This window comes from Petaurus breviceps, unplaced genomic scaffold (assembly GCF_028583685.1).
Source record: "Petaurus breviceps papuanus isolate PSGF00001 unplaced genomic scaffold, PetGlider_PUasm1.0 90977, whole genome shotgun sequence".
Classification (NCBI taxonomy): domain Eukaryota; kingdom Metazoa; phylum Chordata; class Mammalia; order Diprotodontia; family Petauridae; genus Petaurus; species Petaurus breviceps.
In genome coordinates this window covers 46,124,320-46,148,405 of record NW_027187391.1, presented here as the reverse complement: position 1 = coordinate 46,148,405, position 24,086 = coordinate 46,124,320, and the positions used below count along the sequence as shown (strand labels likewise).

The following is a 24,086-nucleotide window of genomic DNA, read 5'->3' as shown; positions in this document are numbered from 1 at the left end:
AAGGGTTTTCACCCAAGTGTGATGCTATCAGAGATCTGCAGTCACATTTTATCCCTCTGGGCTGTGAAGGTCTTAACCACCAGCTGCTGTAGGTTTTAAGATATTAAAAAGGGGTTTCACCCTAATCTGGTGCTACCAGAGAGATCTGCAGTCACATATTGCCCCTCCCACCTGCAGATTGTTGCATACTGAGAGAATAGTAAATGTGTATATGCTATGTGGTCCTCCTTTATTTTGCCTGAGGGAATCTAGAGCCACTCCCCTCACCGACACTATACTACTCTGGGCTTCCATATGGGGTTTCCACTCTTACTGGCCATCTGCTCCTCTGTGCTCTCATCTTCCTGGGTGAAATGGCTAGAAACCTCTCTCAGATAAGAGCAACTGGGATTTTTAGTATGTGGAATTTTAGTATGTGCTATTGTACCTAGACAGGTAATCAAAAAGCCCAGACTAAGGTTGTCTTTAGACATCTGGATGCAGGCTTATAGCCCTTAGTTCTAGACGTGTACCTAACCTGAGGTTAAAAATTCCTTTCATTGGGGCAGCTAGGTGGCGAAGTGAATAGAACACCGGCCCTGGAGTCAGGAGTACCTGAGTTCAAATCTGACCTCAGACACAACTCTCACTGTGTGACGTTGGACAAATCACTTAACCCCAATTGCCCTGCATTCCACCCTCCAAAAGGCAAAAAAAAAATCCTTTCATCTCCTGATTTTGAACCTATATCCCCAAAATCCATTTCAGTGACTTCCTTCTCCCAAAACTCATATGACCTTCATGGAGGCTCAAATCCTAAGACTCACCTCAAAGATCCTTTTTGAAAGGCATATAAAGAAGCTAGGGGTCAGAACAAAAGCTATTTATTGATGAAGGTGGAACCATTACTCTCTACCCACCTAGTTCATGTTCTTGACTTTGTCATGCATATCTGCCAACAATAAAACTCCTGACTACATTTCTATATTTCTATGATTAATGAGATCTAGGAGCCAAACAACTGACTTAGAAAGTTTTGACCATATAACCCTTTATGAGAATTGGAAACACCCTACAGTAGCTAACTAATAAGTACATATTAAGCATTTACTATGTGCCAGGCATTGTGCTAAGCATGAGGGGTACAAATACATATGAAAAGAAAGATAGCTAACCCCTGCTCTCAAGGAGTTTACATTTTTATGGGGAAAGATAACACATAAAAGGAAGCTGAAAAGTGGGGATGAGGGAGAAGGTCCCCATGTGGGGTCAATGGTGGGAAGTCTAGAGAATGACAATCAGATAAGGGAAAAAATGATGACTGTCCTGGGCCCTTCCTCAAAATGAAAGTTCCCGGATAAATGGATGCTACAGGATGAGAAGGAAGCTGAGGCAAGGTGGCAAGGTCTGGATAATCAGAAGCAGTGTGTGGAGAGGAAAGAAGTCTGGCTATCCTAGGCCATCACGACTTCACAATTTCTAGTAAAACAACAACAACCAGCTTTCATGACTACTTCTTTAACAAATTCCAGGTCTGTGATAGTAATGGAATATAAAGATTCCCCTGTATTGGCTTGGTTTTCAAATTGATTGTGTTAAAACCCAGAGCTTGTTAATTCCACCTGTGGGATGGACTTGTTGACTTGAAAAGAGAGACACGAACTGGGAGGAACTGGTGATGTAGATTTGGAGAGACAAGAGAGAGGCAGAAGAACTTTTTGGAAGCAGCACTGATGGGGTGAACGGGATCCCGATAGGATCTACAGGGCGTCTGGAAAGAATTCAGCTCAGCCTTGCTTGGAGTTAGAGTTGAGAAAGTTTATTAATACGCCATTACAGCGGGCAAGAGTCCTTTAGGGGACCTTCGAGTGAGAGGGGTACATGCTTTTACTTTTAAAGGGTAAGGCTGCCATTGCCTGGGCTGACCGGAGGGAAGGGACCTCAATGCATAGATAGTTTAGATAAGATTTGGGCCAGACCAGAGGAGACATGAGGGATTAAGTAAGAACAAAGGAGTCCCAAGGTGTTGCCTAGGCCTAGTGAGGATAGGGGGAAGGGGCAGAGTCGGAGGTTGGGAAAGGAATTTTACAGATAACAATTTTACAATACAAATTGCAGTTACAATTTCACAGACTGGTTTCACAAGTTGGTTTCACAAATTGACCTAGACCCCAGGTACCCCACCAGCACCCTCGTGGAGGCAGAGAGAGACTGAGAGGATTGCTGAGGGCCACTTTGAATTGCCCTGGACTTTTGAGACATGCCCCCGGAGCTGCCAAGGACTGAGGAGACATGGCTGTTTTGCTGGTACTTTGTCTGTTTTGATGTTGTTTTGCCAGATTTGTCCACTGGTGAAAGACAGTCCTGTTGTTGAAGAAGTGCTGGAACCTGGCTGTTGGTTAAGAGCTCCTGAGACTGTCCTGCAGACAGAGAGTGAATACTGTCCACTGGTGAAGGACAGTGCTGTTGTTGCAGGGGTCTGGGAACCTTTCTGTTGGTTCAGAAGCCCTGAAGAAGCTATTTTCTTGTTGTATGTTTACAGAAATCCTGGGAGAGGGTTTTGCTAATGTTTTCAGGGGTTCTAGGACTGTTCTGCAGACAGAGAATGAATTAATGAAGAGACTGGTAATGTATCTTGTGGCCTTGCTAAGCTTTGTCTCCCCAGGAACAAAGATTGCTGAGAACTTGCCTCTGTCAAGATGAAGAAAAGACCTCCATTTGGGTATTAAGTGCTGTGCTTAAACTTGTTGTAACTCTGGGGTAGATTCAATTGTGATCCAGGGGTGGGGAACTTTTGACCTTTTTGTGTTCTTGTGTTGTTGAACAAATGAATGTACTTTACTTATGATTGGAAACTAATCTCCATTTGAGAAGAGGGGCTTTGTGATGGACTAAATGAAGGTACAGCCTAGGGGTGGAGTAGTATTTAGAACAGGGACTTTGTAATTGATTGAATGAATGGAAGGTCCTGGGGTGGGGTAGTACTTGGAGATTATTTAATCACACTTAGTAAATGCTGTATTTTGAATGATGTCATGTTTTGATCTTCCTTGTTCTTAATTTGTCACTGAATAAAATGGAGAGCACCTATGCTGGTATTTTGAACCTTGGGAAGTTGCCTTTCCTTGGCATTACATTACAAGGTCTAACAACTATACTTTATTTTTAGCAAGTTTTATGTCTTCAAAATATTTTTCTTTCTATCTCCAAAGCATCTTGCCAAGCATCTCTATAATCTGTAAATTAATATACAAAAGTTCTACTTTAACGTCTCATCATGGGTGGGGTAAGATGTGGTTCTCATGCTCTGGCAAGCCCTACCAAGACTGGAAAGGTACCCACTAGTAATGGACTATATGTTAGTCATCTGAGGACCAGCCTTATTAAAATCTAAATTGTGCATCACCAGTGTGGTCCTTCATAAAGACCATCTGCTACACTATGAACAGGTTGTGACCTATGTTGGTGGGAGGGAGCATCCTCACCAAACTCATGAATCCCTGAAGTGTGAAAGCACTAATTAAGGATTAGTTTCTCTTTCTATGTAATTCTGTGAGAGGAATCATCTCTGGAAATCTAGGTCCATTTTTTAAAATCACTACTCTTATTTATATATTAAACTAACTTTAGATTGCTTCAAGGTCTGTGGTCAAATTACAGTGCTTTCTCCCTCCCACTCTTCTCTTCTCTCTCCTCCTTTCTCTTACCCCACCTCAGTGAGAGAGAAGTCATGACATCTACAACAGAGATTCTTCCCCTTTTTTGTGTCATGGCCCTTTTGGCAGTCTGGTGAAACCTATGGACCCCTCCTCAGAATCATATTTTTAAAAATTGAAGGAAATACTAAATTTCATTTACAGGTTAGTGAAAATATTTTTTTTTCCTCCATTCAAGTTCATGGACCTCCTGAAATCTATCTCAGATTAGGATTCTAGGATAAGAACCCCTGATCTAGAAAAAAGAGAGTGAATAACATGGGACATAATTTCCATGGTATATTTTACTCTTACTACAGTATCTGAATATAGTTTTTCTTTGTTTTTTTTTTGGTGGTAACTGGTAGTTTTCATTTTTTAATTTGACTTTTAGCTCATATACATAGTTCGCCTATACTACAGGAATTAATATTATCAATAGTTATCTTTGGGGAAAAAAGTGATACAAATTTATTGTAAAAAAAAACATACACATGGGGCAGCTAGGTGACAAAGTGAATAGAGCACCGGCCCTGGCATCAGAAAGACCTGAGTTCAAATTCGGCCTCAGACATTTAACACAAATCTAGCCACGTGACCTTGGGCAAAAGTGAAAAGAAAAATCTAAAAAAAAAAACCCAAAACATACACAGTCTAAATGGGTGCATGGTCTAGGTATAAAGGCTGATACTGTAAGCAATCTGGGAAAGCGAGGAATAGTTTACCTGTCAGATTTATGGAGAGGGGAAGACTTTATGACCAAACAAGAACTAGAGAGCATGGATAATTTTGATCACATCAAATTGAAAAGTTTCTGTACAAACAAAGCCAACGTAACCAAGATTAAGAGGAAAGTGGAAAATTGGGAAAGAATTTTTACAACCAGTGTCTCTGATAAAGGCCTCATTTCTAAAATATACAGAGAAATGAGTCAAATCTAAAGAATACAAGTCATTCCCCAATTGTTAAATGGTAAAAGGATATGAAGAGGCAGTTTTCAGAGGAGGAAATTAAAGATATCTATAAGCATATGAAAAAATGCTCTAAATCACTATTTATTAGAGAAATGCAAATCAAAACAACTCTGAAGTACCACATCTCACCAGTCAGATTGGCTAAGATGACAAAACAGGAAAATGACAAATGCTGGAGAGGATGGGGAAAAATTGGAACACTAATGCATTGTTGGAGTTGTGAACTGATTCAACCATTCTGGAGAGCAATCTGGAATTATGCCCAAAAGGCTATAAATAATTTCATACCCTTTGACCCAGTAATACCACTTCTAGAGTTGTATCCCAAATAGATCATAGAAGTGGGAGGAAGACCCATATATACAAAAATATTTATAGCAACTCTTTTTGTGGTGGCAAAGAATTGGAAATTAAGGGGATGCCCATCAATTGGGGAATGGCTAAACAATTTGTGGTATATGAATGTAATGGAATACTATTGTGCTATAAGAAATGAGGAGCAGATGGACTTCATAGTTACCTGGAGAGGCTTATATGAATTGATCCTGAGTGAGAAGAGCAGAACCAAGAGAAATTTGTACACAATTACAGACATAACGCATATGTGCCGACCAGCTTTGATAGTACTGGATTCTTCCAAAAGACTCATGATGGAGAGAGATGTCTACATTCAGAGAAAGAACTAGAAAGAACAGAGTTTGAATGCAGGTTGAAGCAAATTGCCTGCTCTCTTTCTTTTTCTTGTTTGGTTTTGTTTCCTCTTTCCCATTGTTCATTCCTTATGTTACAATCCTTCTTTATAACCTGACTAATGTCTAATGTAGAAGTATTTGCAGATCCTATACTTGATTGCGTGCTGCCATGGGGGGGGAGGGAGAGAGAGGGGGAGAAAATTTGAAACTCAAGAGATTATGGAACCGAATCTTGTAAACTAAAAGTAAACAAATTAATAGAGACAAAAAAAGATTAAAAAAAAAAACATACACAGCTGTGTATATGTATATAGTAATAAATTACAAAAAAATATGAGAAACAATATAATGCCATAGAAAATGAACTGGACAGGGGCAGCTAAGTGGTGCAGTGAATAGAGCACCAGCCCTGGAGTCAGGAGGACCTGAGTTCAAATCCCACCTCAGACACTTGACATTTGCTAGCCATGTGACCCTGGGCAAGTTACTTAGCCCCAAATGCCCTGCCTTCCCCCTCCAAAAAAAAGGAGGGGGGGAAATGAACTGGACATGGTATCAGGAGACAGATTTTGAGTCCTAATTTTGACACTGGTTTGTGACCTTGGGCAAATCATTTGTCCTTTCTGTGCCCATTTTCTCATCTGTAAAATGGGACTAGCAACACTTGTATCTTAGAGGATTTTTGTTAGGAAAGTGACTTAGGAATATGGAAGCCCTACAGAATGTTAGCTAAGATCTAATAGGATTTTTTTTAAAGACCAGTTATCATTTTTATTTTATATAGTCAATAATAAGCTATTTTGACTATGCTCCATAAAAATAATATGCACATTTTATTTTAGTCCAGACCTGTGATTTCACTAGTATAGAAAACTCCCCCAATAAAACAAACTCCTTTGGGCAAGGCCTTTTTTGCCTTTCTTCTTTAGGCTCACCAGAACCTAGCACAGTGCCTGGCACATAATAAGCAGTGGAAAAAATGGCTGTTGATTTGATGGGTTGTTGCAAATGGACACTGCATTAGGACTAGGGTTTCTTCATTTCCCTGCTATAGGGATTAGGTTTCTCTAAAAGATATCAGAGCTGTTCCTGGAATCTAACTGGCCCCTGACTCCTTGAAATTTCTTGGTCAACTACAACCATAAAAAGTCACAACTATGTAAATTCAGTACCCCTCTGACTTGTTGGCTATATGAAGACCATATGAATGACCATACCCTGACGACCAGATGTACTTCTGTGTGGAGAGGCTAAGGTGTCATTGTATCCTTATTGTATACCCTTGATGTTTAAGGGCACTGCAAACCTCCTGAGTGTCTTACTTTGTCCCAACATCAAACTAACAGGCTGCTGGCATTATGCCTGCCCCTAACTGGCACCAACTTTGCAACTTAGTCTTAAAGAGCTGCCCAGTACACTAAGAAGTTAAGTGATTTGCTCAGGGTCATATAACTGGTATGCCAATACCCCACTGCCTCAAAATTTATTATTCTATTGTATTGTATCCTATTAATATTTTTAAATACTTTAATAGAAAAGGCAAAAGAATATATAACACACAAAAAGTGCACAGTGTATGGGTAATCACTGACATATGGCACATTCTTTTAAAATAATCTAGCTAAAATGGAGTGACATGATATATATCTTTTGTATTATCTTCCAGTTTTAAATACAGTATACGGTTACTGATACAAATTTTATAAGTTGCTGTTACTGGATACAGGAAGGAAAGCATGAGGGCAGTGCAAATCCTCAAGGTGGAATTGCAGACATAAAAAGAACCAAGGAACATGTATCCAAACATAGGGGAATAATGATACTGTTTCCTGAACTTAACCTAGCTTGTTTCCACAGGACCAGCCACATGAAAATTAATAAAACATTATGGGCCAGATAGTTTTCTTGAATTTCTTTCTTCAGTTCCTGGTTAAATGTTATTGAACCTTGGTTAAAAGGCTAGATTTCAACAATTTGTAGTCCAAAGTCCTATTTTCATAGAGTGCTAGACTTTTGTCACCAGATCCTACATGACAGCAAGCTGATAGAGTGGTTGGACCTTTCTTCTCTTTCCTCCCATAAGATGTCATAGCCTACTGTACAAAAGGGCTGCTTCTACTGACCAGGGAAAGGATCCCTTATCCTTAAAAAAACAAAACAGCACCAACAACAATAATCAACAATAACTGTAGCTAGATGAGATCTTATAAGTTGTAATGCCTTATGTTCCTTGTGGTACTTTGATAAATTAGCTGACACATTAGATGAATGAATCAAAGAATTTTAGAGTAGGAATGGACACCACTGGCCATGTGGGATAACCCACATACAAAAAGAATCTCCATTATAAACATACTGGGAAAAATTGTTATGCTCTGATATAACCAAAGGCTCTGCCTGATGACCTCCAAGTAGGGGGAAATCATCATTCCAATCTTGGACAGTTCTAGTTGTTAGGAAGTTTTTCTTGATATCAAGCCTAAATTTTCCTCTTTGCAACTTCTAACCACAGTTCTTGCACTGAGGCCAATCAATCAACATTTATTAAGAGTCTACTACATGCTAAGCACTGGAGCAGAACAAGTCTACTTCATATTGACATCCCTTAAAATAATTAGAAGACAACTGATAACCATTTATTGTGAGGTCATTTTTTTTTTAATTGACAGGGATGTCATAAAAACTTTGCAAAGTGAAAGGGTACCACTTTCTGGAGGAAGAATCCCCTAAGCTTCATGTACTGATTCCCCCTGCCCATGCCTGTTGAAAGATCATCTTGGCAGGTCACTGATTATTCTTACTCCTCTTCCGGACCAGACCCTGGAGAATTTTCCATTTCTAGGGACCCAGGAATTAACAGAGCAAAAACAGCAACCATAGAAGTAAGAGGTGAAAAAGGTAAAGTTGGAGGAGTGCTAGGAAGAAGTTCAAAGATAAAGCAGAAGAAAGGGGAAGGAGAGTAAGAAGGAGAGGAAAGGAAGGCAGAAAGGGTGAAGAAAGCAGGATAAAAGATAGAAGCAGGAAGGAAGAAGAGGCAGAGGCAAGAGGAGTAGGAGGGGAAGGAGAAGTAGAGAAAAGAAAAGGGGAAAGAGGAAGAGTAAGGGAAAGCCGACGGAAGCGCAGGGAGCAAAAGAGTGACAAAGGTAAGGGAATAAGTAGAAAAAGAGCCAGGAAGGAGGGAGAGAAAAAGAAGGTAGGAGGAGATAAAGAGAGGTGCAGGAGGGAGAAGGGAAAAGAAAAGCAGGAAGGAACGGGAGAGAGGAAAAAGGGAGACATACGAGTAAGAGGGTAATCAAGGGAGAGAAAAAGAAAGAGGAAGGAGAGGGAGGAAAAGAAAAGTCCCATCTAAAATCCCACCTTGTACAGGAAGTTTTCTCTAAGTCCTCTTAATTTTAGGGCTTACCTTCTTTCTAATTATTTCCTATTTATCCTACCTAGAGTTGGCTCAGTATGTATTTGCATGTAGTCTTTCCTATTCAATTGTAAACTCTTTAAGGGCAGGGGCTGTCTTTTGCTTCTTTTTGTTTAGAAGAGTGTCCGGAACATAGTAGGCACTTAATGTTTATTGACTGGTTGACTGAAGAAAAGAAGAGAATGAGTAAAGAAGAGGCCAAGAAGAAGGGAGAAACAAAGGAGCTAGGGAGGGGGAGAAAAGGAAGAAAGGGGAAGGGAAGAGTGGAGGGGAAGAAAAGAGGGAGGAAGAAAAGGGAAGGCGAAAGAAATGAGAAAGGAAGAGAGGAAGACAGGGAGGTGGGGAGGCGTGAAAGGAAGGAGGAGAAGGAGAAGGAGAAAGGGAGGAAGAAGGGAGAGAAAAGAGGCAGAAAGAAGAAAGTTAGAAGTGGAGGAAGGGAAGGAGGAAGGAGAGAAAAGGGAGGCAGAAGGGAAGAATCGGGGAGGGAAGTGGGGAGAGAACAAGCAGGCAGAAGAAGGGAAGAAGTGGTGGAAAGAAGGAAGGAGACAAAAGAAGGGCAGTAGGGAAGAAGGAGGGAGAAAACAGGAAGGCAGAGGGAGAATCGGGGCGAGATGGAAGCCCGGGAGGGCCGGGGCCGGGCGCGGCTGGTTCGGGGGCGTGGCCTGGGCCGGGGGCGGGGGCGAGTCGCTCCGGGGCTAGTCCTCCGAGCCCGCACCTCCAGCAGGGGTCGCTGCTCCACAGTCCCCGCTCCGTGGCAATTCAGGGCCGCTCTCTCTCAGCTCTCCGCTCTCCTCGCTGCTCTGCGCCGGCGCTGGGGTGGAAGGGGAAGGGGCTGTCAGGCCGGGCTAGGGCTGCTGTCGAGGGGTCCCCGCCCCCTTCACGCACTGAGGTAACCCGCCCCACCGGACGCCCCCTGCCCGGCCCAAGCCTGCTGGGCCGGAGCCTGGGCGGCCCCGAGAGCCCGCGGACAAGTCGCGTGTGCTTGGGGGCTTGTGCACATGGGTGTGGGGGCCGCGTGGGGAGCGTAGGGGAGGGGGGCCAGCCCCAAAGCAAGGGGGAAGGGCATCTCTGCTCTGGAAACCTGAGCGTCAGGTTTCCCTTTGCTCATGACCTTGGGGAGTAGGCTCCGGGCCCCGTGGCCGCGCTCTGCGGGCGCCGAGCGGGGAGGGGACCTAGGGAGGAGTTTCGGGCCCCTGGGGGAGGGGAGCGGGGGGCGCCCGCGCTGGGCCCCGAGTCTGAAAGACCCCGCCCCACCATGTCCTCTAGACGCCTTAACGGCCTTGTGGTTCTGGGCAAATCACTTTTCACCCGGCCTCAGTTTCCTGCTCTGTAAAAGGGAGAATGGTCATAACCCCTATCTCCCGGGGTTGGTTGTGTGTGGCCCAGACGCTCTTAGCATACCTTAAAGCACCATGAAAAATGCTAACTCCTGCCGCACTGAGGACGTGGAGAAGGGAAGGCTCTTAGAGACTTCGTGACCCCTGGACAAGTCCCTTACCCTGCCTCCTCAGTTTGCCCACCCGCAAAATGGGGACGATGATAGATAGCCCCGACCTTATTGTTCAGGGATTTTGTGAAGGTTGTATGAAGATCTATGTACAATCACTTTGTAAACCCCGAGTCTGCTGTGTAAGTGTGAGAGTTCTGAGGAGCCCAGTTCCCTCTGTAACTCCACAGGTTTTTCCTCAGGAGTGGGTGTGGAGCTGAGTGAATAGAAGACTCCCTTGACTTAGAATAGGAGTTGTTAATTTGGTATCCATGGTGTCCTGTAGATAGATTTCATGGAGTCTGAAATTAGATGGGAAAAAAATTATATCTTTGTTTTCACTATCCTCTAACTGATATTTAGCTGTTTCCTTCCATTATGAATGTAGGCAACAAACCACTGTAGTAGTATTAGCAGTTCCTGTGACATTGTCACCAGTAGAAATCAGAGGTTTTCAAAACACATAATTGGAGCTATCTCAAAATATTGTTTATACTCGTCACTACTTCAAAATTACTGTAGTTATTAGACCTGCTGTTAGATTCTTTATGATTGAAGCCTTCGTGGCTAAAGACTGTATTTCAATACAGTTTGCTTCCTTTGTGATCTCATGTATTTTATACATTAAAAACATTTTGCTGAGAAGGGGTCCATAGTTTTCACCAGACTGCCTAAAGGATTCATGACACAAAATGAGTTTAAGAACTCCTAACAGTGGGAGTCAATAGGGATTGACTGAGATGTCGTTTGCTAGCCTCCTTCCTCTCTTACTTTCCCTCCTCTACCCCCCAGTGTGGGTACAGAACTTCGTTGGGTTTAGCCTTAGCCTTTAAGGATTTTAGAACACACAGAACCATTAAAGGAGATAATGTACAATAGAGGAGTGGTTTGTGGTATGGTACCAATTTTGAGAGCTCTGAGACAGATACCTCTAGGGGTCCCTGGTGGTGGAACTCTGACCTTCAGAATAGCATTGTCTCTAGAGTCAAAGGATCTGGATTCAAATTGCATCTGTAACATTTGCTACCTGTGTAAACTTGGACAAATCATTTATTTTACTTAAGTTTGTTCTTTCCTCTGAAATTACAAGGTTGAACCAGATGGTTTCTTAGGTCTTTTCCGGTGCTAGTTTTGTTTGTCCTTCATTCTCAAAGAGGACTGTGACATCAGGGAAGTGATGCCATGACATACAAGTCAATTGGATTTAAGTGATAAAGGGCTATGCAGAGTCACCAGCTTTACTTTCTCCTCAGGAGCCATCTGGGTCTAGTGGTGAAATATAGATCACGACTGACTGGAGATAGCTGTGGATACAGTGGGAGACCTTGATCTTTTTAACAGGTGTCAGTTTGACCAAGACAGTGCCCAATTCAGTGATTAAGAAAGGAGGCAGTGAATGGCCTCTTTACTTAGTTAAAAAACAACAACAACAACAAAATCAATCTGGAAAAGGAAGACCTTTAGGATTTCTGGCCAATAGTTTTATGATTTTGTGATCTCTTTAGGCTGGAGTAATTTGGGAAGAGCTAGGTAGGAATTGTGCATGCAAAAAGAAAGATTTACCGTGGGATTAAGTAAATGATATGAGGTTGTTGGCCTTTGCTCTCAAAGAGGACCAAAATGACATTACTATGCTAAAGTCAAGTTTCAGTGTGTCCAACTGTGGCTGATCAGAGCGATATCTACCACAGGTCAGGCACAAAGAGTCTGTGTGAATATTTGGGGTGGATACTCTAAAGTTGCGCATCCTGCATTTCCTTTGAGCTGTTTCCATTCTGCTTTGCTCATAGAGCACGGCACCTTCTCTGATGTGGGCACGCCATGCTGAGTGCTCCTGTCCCATTGTTTCCCATGTCACACAATAAGTTCCAGAGTTCTTGAGAGAGACTTTGAGAGTGTCTTTGTATCACTTCTTCTGACCACCATGTGAACTCTTGCCCTGTGTGAGTTCTCCATGAAACAGTCTTTTTGGCAAGCATACGTTTTGCATTTGAACATGACCAGCCCAGTGGAGTTGCACTCTCTGAAGCAGATTTTGAATGCTTGCAGTTTAGTTTGAGTAAGGACCTCAGTGTCTGGTACCTTATCCTGCCAGGTGATCTTCAGAATCTTCCTAAGACAATTCAAATGGAAGTGATTCAGTTTCCTGGCATGGTGCTGGTAGACAGTCCAAGTTTCACAGGCATACAACAATGAGGTCAGCACAACAGTTCTGTAGACCTCAGTTTAGTAGGCGGTCTAATACCTCTTCTCTCCCATACTTTCCTTCAGAGCCTTCCAAACACTGAGCAGGGTCTGTCGATTCATGCTATAAATGATAAAAAGGCCAAAGCTTGAGCTCTGGTTGAAGGAGGTATGAAATTTCTTCTTTTCAACCATCTTGGTTCCCTAAGGCCCTTTTCCTTATCCATTTATATAAGCCTAGAATTATCTACTTTAAGTGGAGGTCCTAAGGAGCTAAGTGACTTACTCAAAATCTCACCTAGCAGAATTATAGATATTCAATTTGAATTCAGGTCTTTTGACCTCACATCTTTGAAAGCTTAGTTGGCATAGAACATAGGATCACAGGGATTAGAGCTAGGAGGAGCTCTAGAGATCCTCTAGACCAACTCACTGGTTTTTTTAGATGAGACTGAGCAAGAGAGTGCAAGTGATTTCCATAAGATTATGCATTTCTATTCCTAGCATTTTGCGTAGTCATTTCATAAATGTTGGCTGAACTGAGTGGGCCTCCAAATCTCATAGGTCCAGCCCCAACCTCTAACCTGAGCACCAATGATGCATCTGATTGTCTTTGTTGTGAAGTGGAAAAAGCTCTGGTTTGGGCTCTGGGGTCCTAGGTTTTAATTGTAGTTCCACCTGAGTGACCTTGTGTAAGTCATTTGATACTTCTGGGTCTCTCAGTTTACTCATCTGTAAAATGAAGGGTTTGGACTAGTTGATCTCTAAGATATCTTTTAGCTTTAAATCTCTGGTCCTGTGTCCCTTAGTCAGGCTCTTAAAAGTCCTTTTACATGAATGCCAGAAAGCAAAAAGTAATTTGATGAAGTGCATTAACAAAAGTGATAAAAACCCAGAGCTTAATCCTCACTGGGTAGGCTTCCCACAAATGCATCTAGTTGATGCCTAGCGATTGTAATTTTGAGCTGATACTGCCACGTTTAGGGCCTTAGCTACACAAAACAGCTGTTATGACCATGGGCAAGTCTCTGCCTCATTTTCCTCATCTGTAAAATAGGGGTAATAATAGTGTCTACCATCCAAAGTTGTTGTGAAGATTAAGTGAAAATATTTGTGAAGTGCTTTGTAAATCTTGAAATGCTATATAGATACTATTATTAAATTTATTATTATTGATGGTAGTAGAAGGGCTTGAGCCTGAATAGGCTCAATAGAAGACCATCATACGAAAGAGATCTCTGACCCCATCTAATCCAACCCCTTCATTTTATAGATGAGGAAAGTGAGTCTCAAGGAGGTTAAGTCACCAAGGTCACAGAGGTAAGGATCAGAGATAGTATTTGACTCCAGAGTCACTACCCTTTCCCCTCATCCAAGGTAAGCAATATTTCCTGTCTCCTGAGTTGCAGATAGTTCTTTCCTTAACTTTTGAAGTACTTCAGGGTGTTAGAGAGTGTAAAAGGAAGAGATTCAGTAATCAGGTCTTGGTTACTTGGGGATTTAGGGAGGGAGAGGAAGTAGATTTTCAACGTGCTAAAAATCATGGCATAATGAATGAAGAGCTAGTATCTTAATTGGCAGTCCTTGGGTTCAAGTCTTAGCGATAACATGTTAGCTATCTGACTGGGTAAGTCACCTAACCTCTGAGTGCCCCAGTTACCCAACTGGCCCAAGTCACCTAATCTCTGAGTTTCCTGGGCAACTCTTTAAAACTACAAGTTGCAGAGAAAGTCTCAATTGTATTGGTAAAGGAAACCAGAAGGGGTTCCTATACTGGAGATCATAAGTCTCAGTCAAGAAACCAAACTCAAAGTGATAAATAAAATAGATCCTATCTTTCTGGGTTGCTAGTGTTTTGATACCTTGCAAATCTTAAGTTAAATATTATATAAATTTCAATTAAATCCTATTATTGTCACATATAGATTCACTGGAAGCAGCTAGATGGCATAGTGAAGACCAATGGATAGGAAGACCTGAGTTCAAATCCTGCCTCAGATACTTAATCACTGTGATGCTTTTCTCTCAACTTTAGTTTCCTACTTTTAAAATAGGGATAATGATAGCATTTACCTCATGGAGTTGTGAGGATCAAATTAAATACATCTAAAGGGCTTTGAAAACCTTAAAGCCCTGTATAAGGCCAGCTGTAACTATTCTTCACTGTTATTGATCCAGATTTTCCCTGGCCTTCTCTGGTAACCTACTCTGAAATGAGCATTCCTTTTGTTAATAGTTATGACCCATCTTCTGCCAAATGGGACAGGATGGGATGAAAAGTAATTTCTAGGAGTATTCTTTATCAGGATGACTAAGTGACTGAGAGAATCTGTGGCCTGTAGTTGGGTTAGCCATATGACAATGTGTGGCTTTCACCACCTGATAAACTGTTTACATCAAAGGAAGTATTGTCTTGGAAGTATTTTAAATTAGAGCTATTCTGTAAAAGTACCCCCTAATTTGGGCATGCTTTATTTCTTACATGAGTTGCAGATATAGACTGGGGGGCCCTGAAAGCACTAGGACAGAGGTTGTGTTAGTGTTTTTGGGTCTCATCAAACCAGCAAAAAACAAGGCTCAAGTGGCAGCAGATGGAGGCTGGCGGCATGTCATGGTAGCTTCTAACTGCATGAGACTTGTGGATGAGACTTGTGGATGGTTGTTGTCAATCACTTTATGAGTACTTTTTCCAGACTCACTTGTTGGCCATCTAGAAGGCGTTTGTGTTTTATGGTTATGGAATCAGTTTCTAAAACCAGTTTTGCACACATTAGGAAGCCTGTCAATATATTCTCTAAGAAGATAGTTTCTACTAACTGGCAGTGGTGGTTAATTGATTATTCTTTGGCTCACTTTGGTGGTATATGAAAATTTTTATGTTATTGATATTGCCCTCCCTCAGTCCCTTGTCTTTGTTTCCTGGCTTGTCAATTTTTCTGCTATGGGTTGGAGAAGGGACCTTGCCTGTGGTGACCTATTCAGAGCCAAAAGTTCCTTCTGTTCATCCTTATCACCCACTTTTTATCAGATAGGACAATATAAGAAAACTGCTATGGGAAGAGGAGGAAGTGAAATTCAGATCTCAATTTGGCTAGTTAACTGTTTGGGTTGGGGTCAGGAAGGTGGTTGAAACATGAGGGAAGGTTGAGAATTTTCTTTGAATTTTCCAAATCCATGTTGTCACATCTCATTACATAATCAAGAATACTAGTTATAGAAGAATTATCCTAAAAATTTTCTCTACATAATTTTCCAATTTAAAAAAATTATTAGGAAATTATTACCAATAATTGTGCCCAGCAACATGCTTGACCACTATTCCCAAAGCTAATTCTCTTCCAGAAGTAGAACCAAGGCTGTGTATGAATAAATGGCTTAATTACTCTGAGTGTATGGAGCATGCCCACTCACTTGAATCATATCTTCTAGCTGTAGGAAAGAATTAAATTCGACCTAAGAAGAGGAGATGGCAAATCTGTATCATGAATTTTTGTTATGCAACTTCAATAATGCCACACTTGGAAAATGTATCTGATTTAATGTCTGTCTATTTCAGGTGATGTATGCTATGACTAGTCTCAGATTACCTATCCGTGCTTTAAGAAAACCAAATGCCTGGATTGGACTCTGGGGGACATCTCTTGCACATAAACCCTGTACTTCTTGGAGTCAGTATATAAATTCTTCTAGTTATCAGTTAAACCCATCAAACTATAGAATGCTATTCTTCTATGGCATTTCCTCTGTCAAACTCCCAGGGCTTTTAATATCCCCAGAATGCATTTCATTCTTTTCCATAAGACTCAAAAGCAACACAGGGTCTAAAAAGACCAGTAAAAAGGCTTTGCAGAAAGTAGATGAAGATGATGATGACTCTGATGAAGATCGGGGAGAGATGAGTGAGCAGGAAGATGAATTTCAAGATGACCCCAATGTAGTAAAAGACTATAAGGATCTGGAGAAGGTCGTCCCCTCTTTTCGGTATGATGTCATCTTGAAAACAGGTCTGGATCTTGCAAGAAAGTAAGTTTGGAAGGTATATGATTGTACTCCCCATTAGCTACTTAGTTTTTTATATCAATTGATGTATATATCAGATGATGCTTTACAAATATTCATGTGCCCACCCTGCGTGACTAATAGTATAGAATTGTAGAATTTCAGAGCTGGAAAGTTGAAAGATGAATCCTAATTTTATAGGTAGAAAAATCAAGGTTTAGAAACATTAGTTTAGTGACTTGACATCCCACAGTTAGTTTTTGGGAGAGCTGAGACCAGAACTTAGGTCTTCTGCCTCTTAGACCAAAGCTCTTTCCACTTTGCCATATTATTTATACTACAAATGGGAAAAAAAAAAAGTTAATTTTAGTCTTTGGCTACTTTTGGATTCATGGGGAAAGGTAAGACATAGGATGGTTATAGTCACACAGATCGGTTTTTTAAACTCCTTTTAGGGAGTCATTAATGTTTTTCTGTACCTTTTGCTTGACTAGCTATAAAAAGAGTGAAAATTCTCTTGAGGCTGATAACTATAAAGTGTTTTACTCTCCATGATTGAGTTTATTGGACATCACTTTTCTCTGTCACTTTATTCCTTTGTTTATTCAAGTGTGCAGCTTGCCAGACATCCTATGTGTTTATAGGAGTCTTGTTCAGTTTTTCAGTACCTTGATGCATCTTCACCTTGTATCTGGATGCAGAATGTATTGGAGTTTCAAGCAATCAATGCCAGTGACTCCCATCAGTACATAGTGACCTGATTGTCCTCTGGCCAGTCAGAATGATCCCTATATTCTCCATTCTAAAATCTGATGGTCCTGTTAAGGTGACTTCTCTCTCTACCACAGGAATCGAATCACAGAGAACAGTAAAATCAGTAACAAAAGAAAAAAAGAAACAACCCCTTGTTTATTGTTTGATGGTCTTAAATTTTCTTTTAAAAGCCAAGGTGAAAATGAACTAATTTTTTTGTGTTTTTTCTTTTAATCCAGTTGCTGACATAAATTTCAGTACGATACAATAAACATGGGAAATGCCTATTTAGCAGCTGTTTAATTGCAGTACAGCTGTGGGGTTTATAGATGGCACTCATTGTACATAACTGCTTCTGATTTCCTAGAGCAAAAAAAAATGTGATAAAGAATATAATAACTCTTTTTAGGAGGATCCCACCAATTTGGGCTGCTCTTAGTCGATAAGGTTGATAATCAAGGGCACATTAACTTTGCAGACAAGTTCCCAGGTGGCAGGATACCACATAGACTCCAGCCCTAGATAGTAACCTCAATATGTGTCCATATTGGGCTTGTTAGAGTACTAGTTTTCAACACAAGGTCAGTGTGACATCTGTACATCAATTCACTGATTCGGAAATGGCCTTTGGTGTCATCGTTTTAGAAACACATGGGATTAACCCTTGATGCCCCATTGCTTTCAATATGGACAATCAGTTCGCCCAGTCATTAGTTCACTGTTACTAGTAGGCTTTCTCCAGCAGGTCTGCTGACCATTTTAAATACAGTACTACCCTAGAGCATCACTCTCTCTTTTTTTCCCCTAAGTAAAATAGAAGATGCATTCTATAAAGGTGAACTCAGACTGAATGGAGAAAAATTATGGAAGAAAAGCAGAACGGTGAGTTGTTTAAACTTAAATTGACATTGAAATACTATTAGAGAAACTACCAATCCTCTGATGCCTCTTCTTCCCTCATCCCAAATCTGTTCATTCCCCTGGTAGGAACATGAGTGCTCAAAGGGTAGCCAGAGCCAGTGGCCCTTAGAAAATTTTGGTGGGAATGAGAGATGAAGACCATATTAAACAGTTTTATTCTTCAGTAGTCTCAGCTGTCATTTTGATGATTCATGTCTTTTTTCTGTACTGTTAGTAGTCAAAGTCAGAAACCAGGGAGATCAATTGACTAAACCCCTGATCCTTTGACTGGAGCCTTGAGTTTTTTTGCTTCTTCCACAGTAACACACCCCAAATAGCAGTGGAGATGGTTTTCATTCAAGGGTTTCTTTGGCTTCATATTAATGAGATAGTGTTCTGTTTAGTCAGTAGTCACTCAAACAAGTGTTCCCTGCTAGCCCAGTACTAGGCCCTATAGGAAATAGAAAATAAGCGTGTGACAAGGCCTTTGCTCTCCATGAACTCGCAATCATTAGAACAGCACAAGGCAGTGCCAGTACTGGGTTTGAGTGCTGTAGGAGTTTTGAGAATTTAGAAAAAGACATCCCTATAGACTAAAGTTCCTAAGGATTCAGGAAGAAATGAGACTTGAGATGGACCTTGGAGGAGCAGGAGGTATGGTTAGGATGGAGGATTCTTAACCTGGCGTTTGAAAATGTGTTTTCTTCTTAAATTTTGGTAACTGTATGCTAATTATTTTCCCTTGTAATTCTATGTATTTTATTTTATTTACTAGAAACCTTTATTGTAAGAAGGGCTCTGTCAGCTTCACCAGATTGACTGCTAAAGGGGTTCATAACAGAAATGGTTAAGGACCCCAGGTTCAGAAAGAGAGGAGAGAAAATGGAAGAGAGTGTGGGGTAGGTGAAGGATAGTAAAGAAACACTGGATTTTGTTAGCATTATTGAATTGAAAACTTTAAAAAAATTAAACATGTTTAATGGATATTTTAGAATTATGCATTTTTTTCCTATGGTGTGAAACATGTATAACTAATGCTTTCAGTGCCCTAAAGGAACTACTTTGCATAAGCTGTAAGCATGTGAATTTCAGAGGGCACCTGTTACTGTAGAAGCTTCCTTTAAAAGCCAGAATCATTTTTCCAGGTAAGAATTTAGTAGGGACCCCAGTAATTCTGGGAAAAAGAGCTAAGGAGTACTTTTTATTTTCCATCGTAAGCTCCCTTTCCGTTTCAGAATGATTCATGGCAGACTGGCTTCTGAGAGCAATGTCTTAGTAATTCTGGGGCACTCCATGGGGATGTTCCTTGTTTAGGGGATGTTATTCTAGAAGCTCTCCCAACTAAAAATAGAAGATATGAGGAAAGCCTCTTTATTTCTTCCCTCTTCCTCTTAGTTTCATAGCCTATGTCCTCAGCCAAATGAACTCTTCCTCCTTGATCTTTATGGTTTTTACAATGGAGACCTCATGTCAGTCACTGTAGATATGAATTGCAAAAACTTTAGCAGATTGGTCATTCATCCTGAAATTGGGCCAAGCATTTTGTATCTTTGCTTTTTTTCCTTGAACATAGTCCAGCAATTTTCTCAGTTGTAATAACTATTGTATTATTCTGTATACAATGTTCCCAGAGTAAAAAATGATTGCGCACACACCCCCTACCCACCCTACCCCACGCTGGCCTGGCCATCTCTTCATTCCCAACACTATGCCTTTTTTCTCTCTGCTATGATGTATTGTTAGCCACTGCCTAATTGCTTCTTCACCAGCCCATCTTCAGTTTTATGTTGTCTCACTGCTTTCCAGATTTCTCCTGGGGGTCAGTGGAGGATGGGGCCAGTATTAACATTCTGCTGCCTGAGAGGCTGGCCTGCCTTGTTACTAGGAAATCTGGTAGTCATAGTAACAGTGTAACTAAGTGGAGATTTGAAATGTAGATGGTTAGAACCACTGATCCAAGCCAACTCTGCTTTGTATAGATATCAAGCCTGGTTTTCCTCCCTGGACCCCACAATAGGGTGAACAGGGAACAAAGAATTATCATTTGGATGCCCTAGGAGGTTGCCCCTGCCTAGGTACCTTTCCTGGCTAATGCCTTGTTCACTATTACATCTATGCCCTAGCATAGCAGAGCCAGCAAAAACTTTTCAATGTGCTGAAAATGAAGTGCTTTTCAAGTGTTGATCTGTGGAGCTAGTACCTTTGTACACAATATAGGATAACTTTGTATAGCAGTGCCCTCTCAACTCCATCTGCCCCTGTTTCCTTTAGGTCCCTCAAATAAGCATTTATTATTATGAGAATACACAAGAAATCAGAAAAGCATCAGAGACATTGTCCTCCCTTCCCCTGAATTGAAGTCACAGGAGAATCCAGCCTGGGGTGCATGAGAGTATAATGTGGTACTGGCCTTAGACTCAAGCCAGGGGGTCACATCTGAGCTCTGATGCTTATTAGCTGTGACCTAAACCTTTCCTCTGATGTAAAATGAGGGTAGGGGCAGTTAGGTGGTGCAGTGACTAGAGCACTGGCCCTGGAGTCGGAGGACCTGAGTTCAAATTCGGCCTCGGACACTTAAAACTTACTAGCTGTGTGACCTTGGGCAAGACACTTAACCACAATTGCCCTGCCCTCCCCCCTCCAAAAAAAGCAAAAAAAAATTTTAAAAATATAAAAAGTAAAATGAGGGTAATTCTACTTCTCCTGCCCACCTCAGAGGTGACTCCTAGATTGTGAGTAAGTAAAGCCAGGGTTCTTGCAAGGAAAGCATTATTTAAACCTTACAAAGTGCTACATAAGTGCAATAACTTATTATTTTTTCCTCATGGAACAGAATAGATATTGTCCTATTGCCTTCATGCACTTCTTCTCCTTTCCCCCCAGAAAGTAGGACATTGAGTAACAATAATAAGGAAACTGTGACTGGGTTTATAATTCCTTAAAATTGGTTCAACTCACTTGTTCCCTGCTCTAGTTGGGGGGGGGGGGGAGAGGTGAGGGGAAGCTAGGACTCTCAGGATAGGGATAGTTCCTGGAGAACATGTAAAGCTTCTTTTCAGTATGGGGTGACTAAATTGATAAGTTTTCAAATCTTCTGTTTCATGGACATCATACATGTACTGGCTACTCGACCAAGTTGCACTGATTCACCAGTTTTTCATTTGAAGCATAGGGCCTTTGATGCCCCCACTGGAGATGGCATTTGGGTAAGGTGGTTCATGGATGAATCTCAGTGTGGTACTTTTTATTCTGTCAGAGCTGGAAGTCACACCAGTCAGTTAGCACTTATTGAGGGCCTACTGTATTGTGCTAAGGGGATACCAAGGAAGGCAAAAAGACCAGGTCCTGCTCTCAAGGAACTCTCACAAGCTGATGACGGAGTCAACAAGTAGACAGCTCTGTATGTGTCTGTGCATGCGTGTGTGCGCGCATGTGTGCACACCTGCACATATGTATGTATATGCACACACGTGTGTGTATGTGGAAATAAAACGAGGGTAGTTTCAGAGAGAAAGAGGGTAATAAGATTAAGGAAGACTGAAAAAGCCTTCTTGTGGAAGGTGGGACCTTAGAGGTAATTGAGTTCACTCTCATTTTACAGATGAGGAAATTGAGGTCCATATATGTTAAGTGATTAGCACATAGTCAAACAGCCAATAAGTTTTTGAGGCAGGATTTGAATTCAGGTTTTCCTGTCCTAAAGGAAATTTAGAGCTAATTGTACACATTTGTAGAAAAGAAGGTAAAAATAAGACACTTGAATTGTATTTCTTATTTCTGACCTGTAGGGCACAGTAAGTTAACTAGCCTTTTAAGTGTCTGTGCATACTAGTCATTTTATATAGGAGGAAACTAAGGTACTTAACCAACCTCACAGTTAGTAAGTAGAAGAGCCAGGATTTGAACCCAGATCCTCTAATTCTAAATTTAATTCTTTCCCTCCCTGCATCTCCTGGAGTCTGTTCCTATACAGTCTGATATTTTGAGGGAAAACTTTTGACTCCTTTCTTACTAGGACTACCTGTGGACATGTTGTCTGCTTCCATTTCTCCAAGAAAATACTCAGCCTCTGATAGGATGAATGACTTTGGGTTGTATAGCAACTAGATTGAAAGCCTGTACACCAAGGTTATTTGGCAGAAAGATAAACAGACCTAATTTGAAACCAACAAAAAAATGTTGAACCCTAACTTTCCTTTGCAGCATATGTAGTCACAGTGGTGTAGAAATAGCTTATCATAGCACCCCATTGACTTGCAAAGTGCTTCCCTGTGCTCATGGCTAGTGCAAACTTGTATGTGAGTCTTTACCTCAGAGGTGAGCCCTTTGGAACATGCCAGCATGGTGGTGGTGTCATCCCCAAAGACTTGTCAAGAACTCAACAAGCAACAGGTTCTTTGAGCCTGAACAAAGGACTAGTGGCAAGCAGCCTTAGAAGAGAAACCAGGCTTTCTGTGTGTACTGAGTCCCACCCTGCATTCTAGGAAGGTGGTCACTGTGCTCTATTGTCAGTACCAGCTGAATCTCTAGCTTGTGAAAAACAAAGCAAATTCAAATGGAGTGTTTTATAAGCTAGTCTCTATTTTCCAAAATGTCATAATGGTCACTTTTAAATTTTTAGGTTAAAGTGGGTGATACACTGGATCTTATCACTGGAGAGGACAAAGAATCAGAAACAGAGACAGCTATGCGAATTGTCCTGAAAAAAGTGTCAGAAGAGAAAACTGAGTCTGAAAAGTACCGAGTACTTTTACGCCGGTGGAAAAAAATCATATTGCCCAAGAAGAGCATTTCTAAGTAGCCAGATTCCTATGGTAGCAAGAATCCAGAAACTCAAGAAGTTTTCATCTAGTGGGGAAATGGGGCAAAGGGAGCCTTTCTGAAAAGGGACATTTTTATTAAAATAAAATTTCCTCGGTTCTGGAATCTACTGGACCATTTTGTGAAAATGGGGATAAGCACATCTCCATACATGCCTCGTGCTGGGCTTCAGCAAGTTTCTCTTAATGACTTGGTTTGTGCTTGGTTTGACTTTTTTCCTGGGCATGGAAATGAATAATTTGGTTTCCAGGTCATTTCACCCAGCATTAAGATGTGCAGTAAGAGAATTAAGTCCAGAGAGCTTTTTTAATGATTTGCCTGTTTTCCCAACTTAACTACCTCATGACTATGTTGTAAAATAAAACTGGCTTTGTCATTCTTAATGTTTTTATTTCAGTTTTATTCTTATCATATATATATATATATATATATATATATATCATTTATCATTTATACTTAGCCTAAATGCCTCTCTGAGGCTAACTTCCTCTAGCAAAGCGAAGTGCAGGCAAGACTTCTCTCCATCCAGATAACTCTGGTAGAAGTGTTGGTAAGGGTTGTTCTGGCTCAGATGACCCACATCCATGAAGGCCTTCCTTCTTTCAACTCTTTTATCTCCATACCCTTGGGCAGCAGGGGTAGGATGTGACCAACCAGACAAGGTTTGAACATGACCCCAAATAAAATGGTTTAGGAGTCCCCTGGAAGGTTTTTTTGGCTAGCACCAGAAACAGAAAGGTTTTTGTTGGTTTGATTAAGGACAGGCAATGTCAACAATACTATAACTTTTAGGGCCTTCTCATCTTCAATTTTCAAAGGGGATTGGGAAGTTCCAAGTAAAAGGGCTTCCTAGTAATACAAAAGACTTGCTAAACCTAAATCAAAGCATATGGTGCAAGGGCCTGTGACCCTGAAGTCTTCTACCAGTACTGGTTTATTTTAAAACAGGTCACAGAAAGGAGATTATAGAAAATCAGTTTTTATTAAAAGGTTAAATAAACTCTCAGGAACTCATAAGAAATGTCCTCTGCAGTGTTGCCAAGGAAATTTTTCATTTTATTTTATGAATGGTTAGTTTAATTTTTACCAAGTCATCATGAATTATTTATGAAATACTTGTGAACTTGGATCCATTCTCAGATTTTCTCACCTCCCTCCCAGTCCCCCCAAAACCTTCCCTTTCATAATGAG

At 41.0% G+C, this 24,086-nt stretch overlaps 1 protein-coding gene across 1 annotated transcript; it reads left to right on the top strand.

Annotated features, from left to right (window-relative positions):
* Positions 1–9,537: 9,537 nt before the first annotated feature.
* Positions 9,538–23,278, top strand: MTRES1 (mitochondrial transcription rescue factor 1). Its single transcript, XM_069077113.1, has 4 exons — positions 9,538–9,641; positions 15,979–16,445; positions 17,984–18,056; positions 22,696–23,278. The coding sequence occupies exons 2-4, from the start codon at positions 15,982–15,984 to the stop codon at positions 22,873–22,875; spliced, it is 717 nt and encodes a 238-aa protein (XP_068933214.1). The 5' UTR covers positions 9,538–9,641; positions 15,979–15,981; the 3' UTR covers positions 22,876–23,278.
* Positions 23,279–24,086: the final 808 nt, after the last annotated feature.

Bases quoted from the DNA above. Each gene is read 5' to 3' on its own strand.
- MTRES1 (XM_069077113.1), top strand. From the start codon at position 15,982: ATGTATGCTATGACTAGTCTCAGATTACCTATCCGTGCTTTAAGAAAA. The intron at 16,446-17,983 runs GTAAGTTTGGAA...TTTTCCCCTAAG, and splicing joins GGTCTGGATCTTGCAAGAAA to TAAAATAGAAGATGCATTCT. The intron at 18,057-22,695 runs GTGAGTTGTTTA...TTAAATTTTTAG, and splicing joins TATGGAAGAAAAGCAGAACG to GTTAAAGTGGGTGATACACT.